Source organism: Centruroides sculpturatus, unplaced genomic scaffold, assembly GCF_000671375.1.
Source record: "Centruroides sculpturatus isolate CEXI.00-Female unplaced genomic scaffold, Cexi_2.0 scaffold552, whole genome shotgun sequence".
Taxonomy (NCBI): Eukaryota; Metazoa; Arthropoda; class Arachnida; order Scorpiones; family Buthidae; genus Centruroides; species Centruroides sculpturatus.
Genome location: NW_019384889.1, coordinates 162,665 through 174,829, shown reverse-complemented (window position 1 = coordinate 174,829; position 12,165 = coordinate 162,665). Strand labels below are relative to the sequence as shown.

Sequence of the window (12,165 nt, the reverse complement as noted above, 5' to 3'; positions counted from 1 at the left end):
GACTGACTCATCAATACCTTTTGAAGGGAGATGACGAACCAGTATGTCAGCACTGCAACTGTGCTGTAAGTGTTAAACACATATTTTGCAACTGTGTTGCTTCTGATCAGAGTCGTAGACAGCATTTCGGAAATGCAAGCTTTAGAGACATTTTGGGCCAGAAGCCAAATCTGGATAATATACTGGACTTTCTAAAAGTCATTAATATGTATAGGGAAATCTGATGAATTAATTTTTGTACAGTTTTATTTACGTTTAGTTGCATATATAAATAATTGTACATATATTTTGTTGTTGTTTGTTTATTTATTTTTGTTGCCGCTTATTTATTTATTCTTGTTGTTACTTATTTTTTTTTATTATATTATAGATTTTATATTTATATTACCATTGGCTGTTTAATGGTTAAAGTGTGATGTCTTGTTTATGTGTATATATGTCTTCCTATTTATTTTCTACTTCGAATTGCACCATGTGTTGTGGCGCAGTATAGCCTGTATGGCTTTTGTGCCAATAAAAGTTAACCAACCAACCAACCACGACGTCGCCGGCGAGTTTGCAGGTTTCGTCGCCGACTTTCTCCAACACCTTGTGCAACTCGACTATTACGAACAGCTGTAGTGGTGATCCTATGCGAGCCGAGGTCGGGGATTAGGGTGACAGTTCGGCTGGTATTTCACACGATGGTTCCACACTTTCTTCGGATCCGAGAGCGCGATGTAAACCTAGAAACGAAATGGCCGATAACAAAAAACGATTAACAACGGAAGGCCGGGACGACCGCCGCGACCGAAGGAGGAAATTAATACCAGACGAAGGAGATAAGTCGTTCGGAGGAAGCCCGAGCGAATACCTACAGAGAGAGCGGCAAAACAGCGGCCCGATTTCGGGTCAGAAAGGTCGACGACCTTCGACTCGACTCCTTTCTCAAAGTGAAATTTAATATTCGGCGGTAGCTTAATAAATATTAGTTGCGGCGAGACGACAATTAAACCGCGTAATCCTAATACACCGTACAAGGAAATACCCGAGTGGCGAGCCGATCGGTGGCCGGACGGCCCCCCACCGCGACCAAAATATCCAATAGTTCCGGTCGAAACTATCGGAAAACGGCACGACGGAATTTAATTCCGCAGGCGGCCTATAAAACGGAAAAAATAAAAACCGCTACCGAACGATGTATAACACGAAGACCTTACAACGGAAATAACCCGGATGAAGCGTCCGGAAGACGAAAGTAACCGGGGGGCCGCAAATCCGAACGTCCGGACAGATTCGGAAGCAAGAAGAAACTTTAAACCGAACCTTACTGTTAGACGAATCTAGCGATAATCGATAATCCTGGAGCGACTCGCCGTCAAACGTAGGACGCCGCAATGCCGCAGAAGAAAGCGAACGTTCGGAAAGCGGACTCGGTGTGTAGACTCGCCAGTACCGAGACTCCGGCCGTTCGTCCCGTTCGACGCGACACCGACCGATTAGCTGTACTCGTTACGACGGAAATGTAAACGAAAACGTAACGGGTTCTGCAAAGATACTCGCAGCGAACGAAGCGGATAGGCCGGAACGGCGCAATTGCTACATACCTGGGCCGACGCCATGACGGAATAAGTACAAGCACGCGCGCGCGCGCCACACGACGGCCGTAAAGTGCTGGCCGGATTTCCCATAATTCCTCGACGTTGTTCTTTTTCGATGGGAACCGATAACGGTTCCCGTCGTGCATCTGCAATGTTTTCTGTGCAGTCGAANCCGGACGTCGGAGAGGGAGCGGCTGCAACTGCACGGGCGGAGGGACACGTCGACAGACGGGCACGGGTCCGGGGGATTCGAGGGCAGGGAAGCGACGGGGGGAAAAGGCGGCATCGTCCGGAGGGAGAAGCGCGGGCGACGAAGGCGACGCGCCAACGCGACCCAGACAGGAAAGCCGGAAACGGTAGGGCGGCCGGATGTAACGGTTTCCGACGGAGGGTCGCGAGGATACGGGGTTACGGGACCGAATAACGAACGAGTGCGTGCGGTTGTCGACGCGACAGAGCGATAACAGGGTTCCGACAGACGGGCGGCCGATCGGCGCGGCGCGCCGCGAGGCGGCGCTGTCGTGAGATTCGCATGTTCGGACGCGCCGGCTTCGGTATAAAAGGACGGGATCGCAGCGACGGTACAACGTTCTTGAGGGAATGAATATCAGCGGCGAAAGGTTTAGCAACGATACAGGTTTAGCAACGATGAGTTCAGCTGAAGGAGTGAAGGTTAGTGGACGTTTCGGTCGCGAAGACGATCATTTTAATTTGCAAACGTTTTCGGACGTATCAGAGTAAGAATCACAACACTTTGAAAAACTGTTTTCGTTCTCTTACAGGAAAGATTGTCACGGCCGGAGGCTGTCACGGCCGGAGGCCGTCGACAAACTATTCGACATTCTGCGTCGAAGCGGGGTGATGGAGGCCTTCGAGTGCGGTAAGTATAATTTCGGCGCTAGTCGTTCGTCAGACGTCGGGCCGACGCACGGTAACCCTAACCTTCTTCTGGTTTCCAGCTATACAGGAACTCGTATGGCCTGAAGACGAGGCGGCCGACCCGATCACGTAAGTTGTCGTCGAATTTGTTTTGTCGTTAGACGAACGGTTCGCTAACAATGTACAATTTCGTTTCTCTGCAGGGCCATGATCCGGAGCCTCGGAGGTTACGAAAGTGAATACGTAGCCGTGCTACGTGCCGAACTTCAGATAGAGAGGGAGAGGAACAGGGCCCTCCGGGCCACGGTAAGTACGAACACGGGCGGGCCGACACGACGCAAAAGGTTGCGTACGAGTTCGGTGGCACAATCCAAACAGTGCTTAATTCGGTTATTTTTTTCCGACAGGTGGACGACTACCGAAAGAAGTATGAATTGCCGAGTACGTCCGGGCCCGTTGTAGTAAATTTGTCGTCGGACGAATCCGACGAATTTCGTGAGAATCCGGCGAACAAGAGGTACGAGCAAGAACGCTACAAACCGGTAGAAATGCACGAGTTTCGTTTCGAGCCGGAACTTATTATTCACGAACCGTTTCGTTCTTTTCAGGAGTAATACACCGGAAGAGGCCGCGGGAGGCAGCCGAAAACGATGTAAAAGTTTTCCCTGATAATAAACTGATTTAAGCAAGCTCTTGTGTCCGAATACAGCTTTTTATTACGCACGTTTATCCGATTACGGGGGTTCGGCGAATTCGCAGTAATTCGAACGGGTCTGTTTTCCGCAGTGCGCAGTAGTAGTTCGCGCGAAAACCGATCGGCGTCGCGACGATGACTGTTCGTTCTCCCGACCGAACGAATAACAGGACAAAAAAGTTAACGTACAGCGTAGCTATGTATTTAAATCGGATTTGCTTTACCGCCGGTAACTGTTTTTTAAAAACGAGATTTAAAGAAACATTCGTAATTAGTTGTATCGTGTCTTCGAAAGTTGCGCTCGCCGCGTGAAACTCGCGACATTGAACGACTTTTATATAATACCGTATCGATGTTAGTTCGTCGTCGATGTAATCGAGTTAAACGTTACAATTGTTTAAAAGTGCGTCATTTCTTTTTCTGTATTGCAATGATTAGTAGCTTAATTGCATGTAGAAAAACCAACGGTGTAAATGGAAAGTAGCGTAATTTGCCGCTTGTCTCTCGGAACAGACAGTTCCTGTTAATCCATCGAAAACGTTATTTTCGTTAGGTGTTAGTTTCGACTCGCGCCAACGTAAGTAACGATTAAATGAGTGTTTCGGTCGAAACGCAACGAACGAACTAGTCGGAATGGCGGCGGACAGGCGACCGCTGCATTCGGACCTGAAGCCGGAAAATTCGACATTTCGTTCGACGTTTAATGAAATAACGAACGAAAAACACATAGCTGTTTTAAAACAATCGACGTCCCCTACTTCAATAACGTATCTAACATCGTTTGTTTATTGGCGAGTGGGAAAGATATTGCAACGAAATATGTCGACTGGATTGACATTTCTGCCTTACGGTGAGTCGTATTTGGATCGTGACAAGGCCTTAGTGACCTTATGATTTACAGAAGTATCCCGCAGGAAAAAAATTTACATTGTAACTGCAGTTCGTTACAAATATGTATGTAGAAAGCGGTGACTTTTCGAAAAAGATTTTCGATAGCGAAAAGTTCATTTGTTGTTGTTGCTGCTGCTTCTTAAAACTATTCCGAATATTTTTAGTACTTTGTCGATTAATTCGATTATTATACTAGATGGCCAGTTGATTGTTGCGAAAGCTACAAACAACTGTTCCAGCGGTACAGCTTTATCGACTCTCGCGACAGTCCGAAAACGACGAAATGTATAAAAGTTCGATATCGAACTCTCCAAGAACGTTCGCTTACGTCTTGTCATTTATAACTTGGATTAAATAGAAATTTCGAAATGTATTTGAAAACAAATAATCGTTCGTTTTAAACCGTTGTTAATATTTTAATATCGTGAACGAACCGATATGTAAATGAATGTGCGGACGCCCCCCAACGGTAGATGCGGACAATGTGTTTGTTATATATCGTTTTCGTTATTATTAAAAAGAAAACCCTTTAAAAACAAAAGAACCTGTTATAGCATAAACGGGCAAATGTTTAAAAAAAATCGTGTAAGTTCGGCAGCCCAAAATGTGTAAATGCGAATTTATAAATAATAAATATCGTGAACGAAACGATATGTAAATGAATGTGCGGACGCCCCCCAACGGTTGATGCGGACAATGTGTTTGTTATTTTTCGTTTTCGTTATTATTAAAAAGAAAACCCTTTAAAAACAAAGGAACCAGTTATAGCATAAACGGGCAAATGTTTAAAAAAAAATCGTGTAAGTTCGGCGGCCCGAAATGTGTAAATGCAAATTTAAAATTATTAAATAATGCGACCGCCGCCGTGTAAGTAAAAACAGGGACGCACCCCAACGGGAGATCCGGAAAATATGTGTTTGTTATTTTTCGTTATTATTGAAAAGATAAAAAAACCTTTTATAAGATTGCTAAGCAGACGTGTAAGTACAAATGCGGACGCCCCCTAACGACAGATCCGGAAAGTGTGTGTATATCACGTTTCGTATTTGTAAAAAAATATAAAGAAATAAAAACAAAAAACCGTTTATAAGATTGCTAGGCAAATAATATGTTTAGCGGCTTAGAACGCACAAGTACGAACGTAAAAAGATCGGAAGGTAAGAATACGAAATGCGCCGACGTGCGTCTTCGGGAGTGAAAAAAGCGCGAGCGACGTCGTCGGCGCGGCCCCGTGAAATTCGACGGCCCTAACTTCGACCCGAATAATACTAACTAAACTATAAATTAACTAACCGTAATAACGGTCCGAACGACGGCGTGAGTAATGGCCGTAAACGTGCGGGAGACTAAAAAAAGTGTTTGTCGCATTCGGGAGAAAAACACGTATTTGTCGTCGAAGTCGGGCGCGCCGCCATCTGCCGGCACCCCTCCGACAGAACCCGAATCCGTATAACGTGCAGGACCCCTTACGGTAGATGTGAAAATTGTTTAAATTTTTGACGCATTTATTATACTGAAAGTCTAATTATTTTAATAAACAGAATTCGTCTGCAATATTATTCTGGACGGGGGAAAGAAAACAGTTTACGTTTACTGGCGTAAAAGATACTAATGCGAAAAAAAAAAAAATTACATGTATTATTGTATGTAAAAAAATCACATGTATTAAAAAAAATTACATGTGTACATTAGTTAGGGTGGTACCAGCCCGGTAGTGTTCCTGGATGGCTTGTTTGGCCTGTGGATGCAGTCGTTTCCTGGCTCAGATAGTTAAAGAAGAAGGGTCAGAACCATTCTATGTTGTACTTCCTCCTCCTGTCGCTAGGTACAAAAGAGGACACCAAATGATTTCGATACAAAATCTGGTTGGGGAGAGCTGCCAGAAGATGGTATACGAGGATGAGCCCCGGTGGGTGGTGGGCACCCTCCCTAGCACTTTCGCAATGGTTGCAGAGATGTTGCGAGACCAAGTGCTCCCTGTAAGGATGGAGATCCACCCAGTCAGCGGGTTGGTCAGTGAACATTGTGACACATTTACCTGGCACCAAAAATGAGGCACGTAACCATAAGAAAGAATTAGATATAATTTATTTTTTGAGATTAACATTGAACAATCCACAATTCTTTTTACTAATACATATATTACAAACATAAGGAAAACATTTCCCTGGGAAAAGGATGCTAGGGATACAAATCCAACAAAAATAAGAGCATTTATCAAATTACTGTACCTCATAGGGAGTATACAAAGCTCCACAAAAAACGCAAACAAGATGTAGGACAATTCCAAAGGGAGTTGGTTAGATTCTTGCTACTTATGCATGAGTGAAAAAAGATTCAAATTTCTCTTATGATCCCTACGATTTGATAACATTCATGACAGAGAGGAGAGAAAAAAAATAGATAAATTGGCTGCTATTAGGGAAATACTCAAAATGTTTGTATCTAACTTTAGAAAATACTTCAGACTGAGTGAATACCTTACGGTAGATGAGCAGCTTCTAGCTTTCTGGGGCAAGTGCTCATTTCAGCAGTACATTCCCAAAAAACCAGCAAAATATACGCTGAAAATGTTTGCGATGTCAAAACCACTTACACTTTAAGTTTGGAGCCTGATGGGCCTTACTGTATAAGCACTACTGCTCAGGATATTGTTGAGCGATTGATAATGCCTGTACACGGAACGAACAGAAATATCACTGGGGATAACTGGTTCACTAGTCTTTCTTTAGTAAAAGCCCTTAAGGCTAAAATACTCACGTATGTAGCCACTGTGTGTAAAAAATAGGTGGGAGGTCCCAGTAGAATTTTTACCTAACAGAAATCCAGCAAAAAACTCGTCAATATTCAGATTTGAATCTGATTGCAGAATGGTGTCTTATTGACCACAAAAATAAAGCTGTCCTTATATCATCAATGCATTTTGATGACAAGATAGATGAAACCACAGGAGAAACACAAAAACCAGTAATTATAACTTTTTATAATATGACAAAAACAGGAGTAGATCTTGTAGACCAACATTGTGAAAGAAACAACGAAGCCAGAATTACAAGGATGGCCTATGGTCATGTTTTTTAATTTATTGAATATCGCGACAATTAACATCTATTGCATTTATAAATTTCACAAATTTGCTTCTCATGAAAAATGCAAACAAAGAAAATTTCTTGAAAATCTATCTTGGGAACTATTCAAACCCCAAATTCAACATAGAAGTAGTATTCAGTTTAACAGTTAATCTAAGAAACAGAGCAAATAAGCAACTTCAAAAAAACCACACATCGAGACGGCCCAAGTCAAGACCGTCTGGCAGTATGGGTTGATGTCACATCTGTCCATCTAGAAATAGAGATCGAGAAAGCAGACGATGGTGTAATAAATGCAAAAAATGGATATGTCCTGACCATATAATTAATGTGTGTAACTCATGTTACGAAAATTAAATTGAATTCAAATTTTTGTTATATGATATTATAACTTTGACCTTATTTCATAATATCTAATTCCAGTCACTCTGTATGTTGTTGCAAACTTCACATATGAAACGAGCAGATGGAGTGAATGACCTTATTTCAGGCTATCATCAAAAATGCATTTAAAATGTTTTGACAATTTATACTTTAATTTTTGCTTTTGTACTGTACCTCATGTTGACTGTATTGGAAAATTGCCTTTCTGTTCTTGAAGTAGTCACTAATTAATAGGTTGAGAGAATATTTGGAATATATCGTGGAATACAGGTAAATAGAACAGGGGTGGCCAAACCGTGGCGCATGCGCCAAACTTGGCGCATTGGACAATTACAAGTGGCGCTTTAGTCAGTTCTGAGCAACATTGCCAGATTTGGCTTCTTTGCAATTAAGAATATTACATAGAAAATTAATTTTTTATAGTCTGTCTTGGCAAGTTTATTTGTTGCACAATTCGTTGCAATCAACTTTACAGATAAAATGAGTGTTCTCCACATAGTAAATTACAGTGTATGCATGTATGTTTATTTTCGATCAGTGCATAGGCGTCTAAATGACAGTGCTACCGTCCGGACAGTCCGCGAGTCGGTTGGACTGCTACACCTGTTGACTTTTTTTTTTTTTTTTTTTTTTTTTTTTTTTTTTTTTTTTTTTTTTTTTTTTTTTTTTTTTTTTTTTTTTTTTTTTTTTTTTTTTTTTTTTTTTTTTTTTTTTTTTTTTTTTTTTTTTTTTTTTTTTTTTTTTTTTTTTTTTTTTTTTTTTTTTTTTTTTTTTTTTTTTTTTTTTTTTTTTTTTTTTTTTTTTTTTTTTTTTTTTTTTTTTTTTTTTTTTTTTTTTTTTTTTTTTTTTTTTTTTTTTTTTTTTTTTTTTTTTTTTTTTTTTTTTTTTTTTTTTTTTTTTTTTTTTTTTTTTTTTTTTTTTTTTTTTTTTTTTTTTTTTTTTTTTTTTTTTTTTTTTTTTTTTTTTTTTTTTTTTTTTTTTTTTTTTTTTTTTTTTTTTTTTTTTTTTTTTTTTTTTTTTTTTTTTTTTTTTTTTTTTTTTTTTTTTTTTTTTTTTTTTTTTTTTTTTTTTTTTTTTTTTTTTTTTTTTTTTTTTTTTTTTTTTTTTTTTTTTTTTTTTTTTTTTTTTTTTTTTTTTTTTTTTTTTTTTTTTTTTTTTTTTTTTTTTTTTTTTTTTTTTTTTTTTTTTTTTTTTTTTTTTTTTTTTTTTTTTTTTTTTTTTTTTTTTTTTTTTTTTTTTTTTTTTTTTTTTTTTTTTTTTTTTTTTTTTTTTTTTTTTTTTTTTTTTTTTTTTTTTTTTTTTTTTTTTTTTTTTTTTTTTTTTTTTTTTTTTTTTTTTTTTTTTTTTTTTTTTTTTTTTTTTTTTTTTTTTTTTTTTTTTTTTTTTTTTTTTTTTTTTTTTTTTTTTTTTTTTTTTTTTTTTTTTTTTTTTTTTTTTTTTTTTTTTTTTTTTTTTTTTTTTTTTTTTTTTTTTTTTTTTTTTTTTTTTTTTTTTTTTTTTTTTTTTTTTTTTTTTTTTTTTTTTTTTTTTTTTTTTTTTTTTTTTTTTTTTTTTTTTTTTTTTTTTTTTTTTTTTTTTTTTTTTTTTTTTTTTTTTTTTTTTTTTTTTTTTTTTTTTTTTTTTTTTTTTTTTTTTTTTTTTTTTTTTTTTTTTTTTTTTTTTTTTTTTTTTTTTTTTTTTTTTTTTTTTTTTTTTTTTTTTTTTTTTTTTTTTTTTTTTTTTTTTTTTTTTTTTTTTTTTTTTTTTTTTTTTTTTTTTTTTTTTTTTTTTTTTTTTTTTTTTTTTTTTTTTTTTTTTTTTTTTTTTTTTTTTTTTTTTTTTTTTTTTTTTTTTTTTTTTTTTTTTTTTTTTTTTTTTTTTTTTTTTTTTTTTTTTTTTTTTTTTTTTTTTTTTTTTTTTTTTTTTTTTTTTTTTTTTTTTTTTTTTTTTTTTTTTTTTTTTTTTTTTTTTTTTTTTTTTTTTTTTTTTTTTTTTTTTTTTTTTTTTTTTTTTTTTTTTTTTTTTTTTTTTTTTTTTTTTTTTTTTTTTTTTTTTTTTTTTTTTTTTTTTTTTTTTTTTTTTTTTTTTTTTTTTTTTTTTTTTTTTTTTTTTTTTTTTTTTTTTTTTTTTTTTTTTTTTTTTTTTTTTTTTTTTTTTTTTTTTTTTTTTTTTTTTTTTTTTTTTTTTTTTTTTTTTTTTTTTTTTTTTTTTTTTTTTTTTTTTTTTTTTTTTTTTTTTTTTTTTTTTTTTTTTTTTTTTTTTTTTTTTTTTTTTTTTTTTTTTTTTTTTTTTTTTTTTTTTTTTTTTTTTTTTTTTTTTTTTTTTTTTTTTTTTTTTTTTTTTTTTTTTTTTTTTTTTTTTTTTTTTTTTTTTTTTTTTTTTTTTTTTTTTTTTTTTTTTTTTTTTTTTTTTTTTTTTTTTTTTTTTTTTTTTTTTTTTTTTTTTTTTTTTTTTTTTTTTTTTTTTTTTTTTTTTTTTTTTTTTTTTTTTTTTTTTTTTTTTTTTTTTTTTTTTTTTTTTTTTTTTTTTTTTTTTTTTTTTTTTTTTTTTTTTTTTTTTTTTTTTTTTTTTTTTTTTTTTTTTTTTTTTTTTTTTTTTTTTTTTTTTTTTTTTTTTTTTTTTTTTTTTTTTTTTTTTTTTTTTTTTTTTTTTTTTTTTTTTTTTTTTTTTTTTTTTTTTTTTTTTTTTTTTTTTTTTTTTTTTTTTTTTTTTTTTTTTTTTTTTTTTTTTTTTTTTTTTTTTTTTTTTTTTTTTTTTTTTTTTTTTTTTTTTTTTTTTTTTTTTTTTTTTTTTTTTTTTTTTTTTTTTTTTTTTTTTTTTTTTTTTTTTTTTTTTTTTTTTTTTTTTTTTTTTTTTTTTTTTTTTTTTTTTTTTTTTTTTTTTTTTTTTTTTTTTTTTTTTTTTTTTTTTTTTTTTTTTTTTTTTTTTTTTTTTTTTTTTTTTTTTTTTTTTTTTTTTTTTTTTTTTTTTTTTTTTTTTTTTTTTTTTTTTTTTTTTTTTTTTTTTTTTTTTTTTTTTTTTTTTTTTTTTTTTTTTTTTTTTTTTTTTTTTTTTTTTTTTTTTTTTTTTTTTTTTTTTTTTTTTTTTTTTTTTTTTTTTTTTTTTTTTTTTTTTTTTTTTTTTTTTTTTTTTTTTTTTTTTTTTTTTTTTTTTTTTTTTTTTTTTTTTTTTTTTTTTTTTTTTTTTTTTTTTTTTTTTTTTTTTTTTTTTTTTTTTTTTTTTTTTTTTTTTTTTTTTTTTTTTTTTTTTTTTTTTTTTTTTTTTTTTTTTTTTTTTTTTTTTTTTTTTTTTTTTTTTTTTTTTTTTTTTTTTTTTTTTTTTTTTTTTTTTTTTTTTTTTTTTTTTTTTTTTTTTTTTTTTTTTTTTTTTTTTTTTTTTTTTTTTTTTTTTTTTTTTTTTTTTTTTTTTTTTTTTTTTTTTTTTTTTTTTTTTTTTTTTTTTTTTTTTTTTTTTTTTTTTTTTTTTTTTTTTTTTTTTTTTTTTTTTTTTTTTTTTTTTTTTTTTTTTTTTTTTTTTTTTTTTTTTTTTTTTTTTTTTTTTTTTTTTTTTTTTTTTTTTTTTTTTTTTTTTTTTTTTTTTTTTTTTTTTTTTTTTTTTTTTTTTTTTTTTTTTTTTTTTTTTTTTTTTTTTTTTTTTTTTTTTTTTTTTTTTTTTTTTTTTTTTTTTTTTTTTTTTTTTTTTTTTTTTTTTTTTTTTTTTTTTTTTTTTTTTTTTTTTTTTTTTTTTTTTTTTTTTTTTTTTTTTTTTTTTTTTTTTTTTTTTTTTTTTTTTTTTTTTTTTTTTTTTTTTTTTTTTTTTTTTTTTTTTTTTTTTTTTTTTTTTTTTTTTTTTTTTTTTTTTTTTTTTTTTTTTTTTTTTTTTTTTTTTTTTTTTTTTTTTTTTTTTTTTTTTTTTTTTTTTTTTTTTTTTTTTTTTTTTTTTTTTTTTTTTTTTTTTTTTTTTTTTTTTTTTTTTTTTTTTTTTTTTTTTTTTTTTTTTTTTTTTTTTTTTTTTTTTTTTTTTTTTTTTTTTTTTTTTTTTTTTTTTTTTTTTTTTTTTTTTTTTTTTTTTTTTTTTTTTTTTTTTTTTTTTTTTTTTTTTTTTTTTTTTTTTTTTTTTTTTTTTTTTTTTTTTTTTTTTTTTTTTTTTTTTTTTTTTTTTTTTTTTTTTTTTTTTTTTTTTTTTTTTTTTTTTTTTTTTTTTTTTTTTTTTTTTTTTTTTTTTTTTTTTTTTTTTTTTTTTTTTTTTTTTTTTTTTTTTTTTTTTTTTTTTTTTTTTTTTTTTTTTTTTTTTTTTTTTTTTTTTTTTTTTTTTTTTTTTTTTTTTTTTTTTTTTTTTTTTTTTTTTTTTTTTTTTTTTTTTTTTTTTTTTTTTTTTTTTTTTTTTTTTTTTTTTTTTTTTTTTTTTTTTTTTTTTTTTTTTTTTTTTTTTTTTTTTTTTTTTTTTTTTTTTTTTTTTTTTTTTTTTTTTTTTTTTTTTTTTTTTTTTTTTTTTTTTTTTTTTTTTTTTTTTTTTTTTTTTTTTTTTTTTTTTTTTTTTTTTTTTTTTTTTTTTTTTTTTTTTTTTTTTTTTTTTTTTTTTTTTTTTTTTTTTTTTTTTTTTTTTTTTTTTTTTTTTTTTTTTTTTTTTTTTTTTTTTTTTTTTTTNACGAATCTAGCGATAATCGATAATCCCGGAGCGACTCGCCGTC

The 12,165-nt window shown here is 28.8% G+C and overlaps 1 protein-coding gene across 2 annotated transcripts; it reads left to right on the top strand.

Moving 5' to 3' along the window:
* The first annotated feature begins 2,366 nt into the window (after positions 1-2,366).
* On the top strand, positions 2,367-3,998 carry LOC111631190. Of its 2 annotated transcripts, none has more exons than XR_002757657.1 (3): positions 2,367-2,588; positions 2,663-2,976; positions 3,068-3,998. XR_002757657.1 is itself a non-coding variant. In XM_023375389.1 (3 exons), exons 1-3 carry the CDS (start codon positions 2,442-2,444, stop codon positions 2,919-2,921), a joined length of 327 nt encoding a protein of 108 aa, XP_023231157.1. In that variant the 5' UTR covers positions 2,367-2,441; the 3' UTR covers positions 2,922-3,998. The 2 variants fall into 2 exon arrangements, 1 of the variants encoding a protein (XP_023231157.1); XM_023375389.1 differs by having other exon boundaries at positions 2,367-2,460; positions 2,540-2,588; positions 2,663-3,998.
* The last annotated feature ends 8,167 nt before the right edge of the window (positions 3,999-12,165 follow it).

Coding starts and splice junctions, on each gene's coding strand:
- LOC111631190 (XM_023375389.1), top strand. Junction 2,589..2,662: donor GAGGCGGCCGACCCGATCAC/GTAAGTTGTCGT, acceptor GTTTCTCTGCAG/GGCCATGATCCGGAGCCTCG.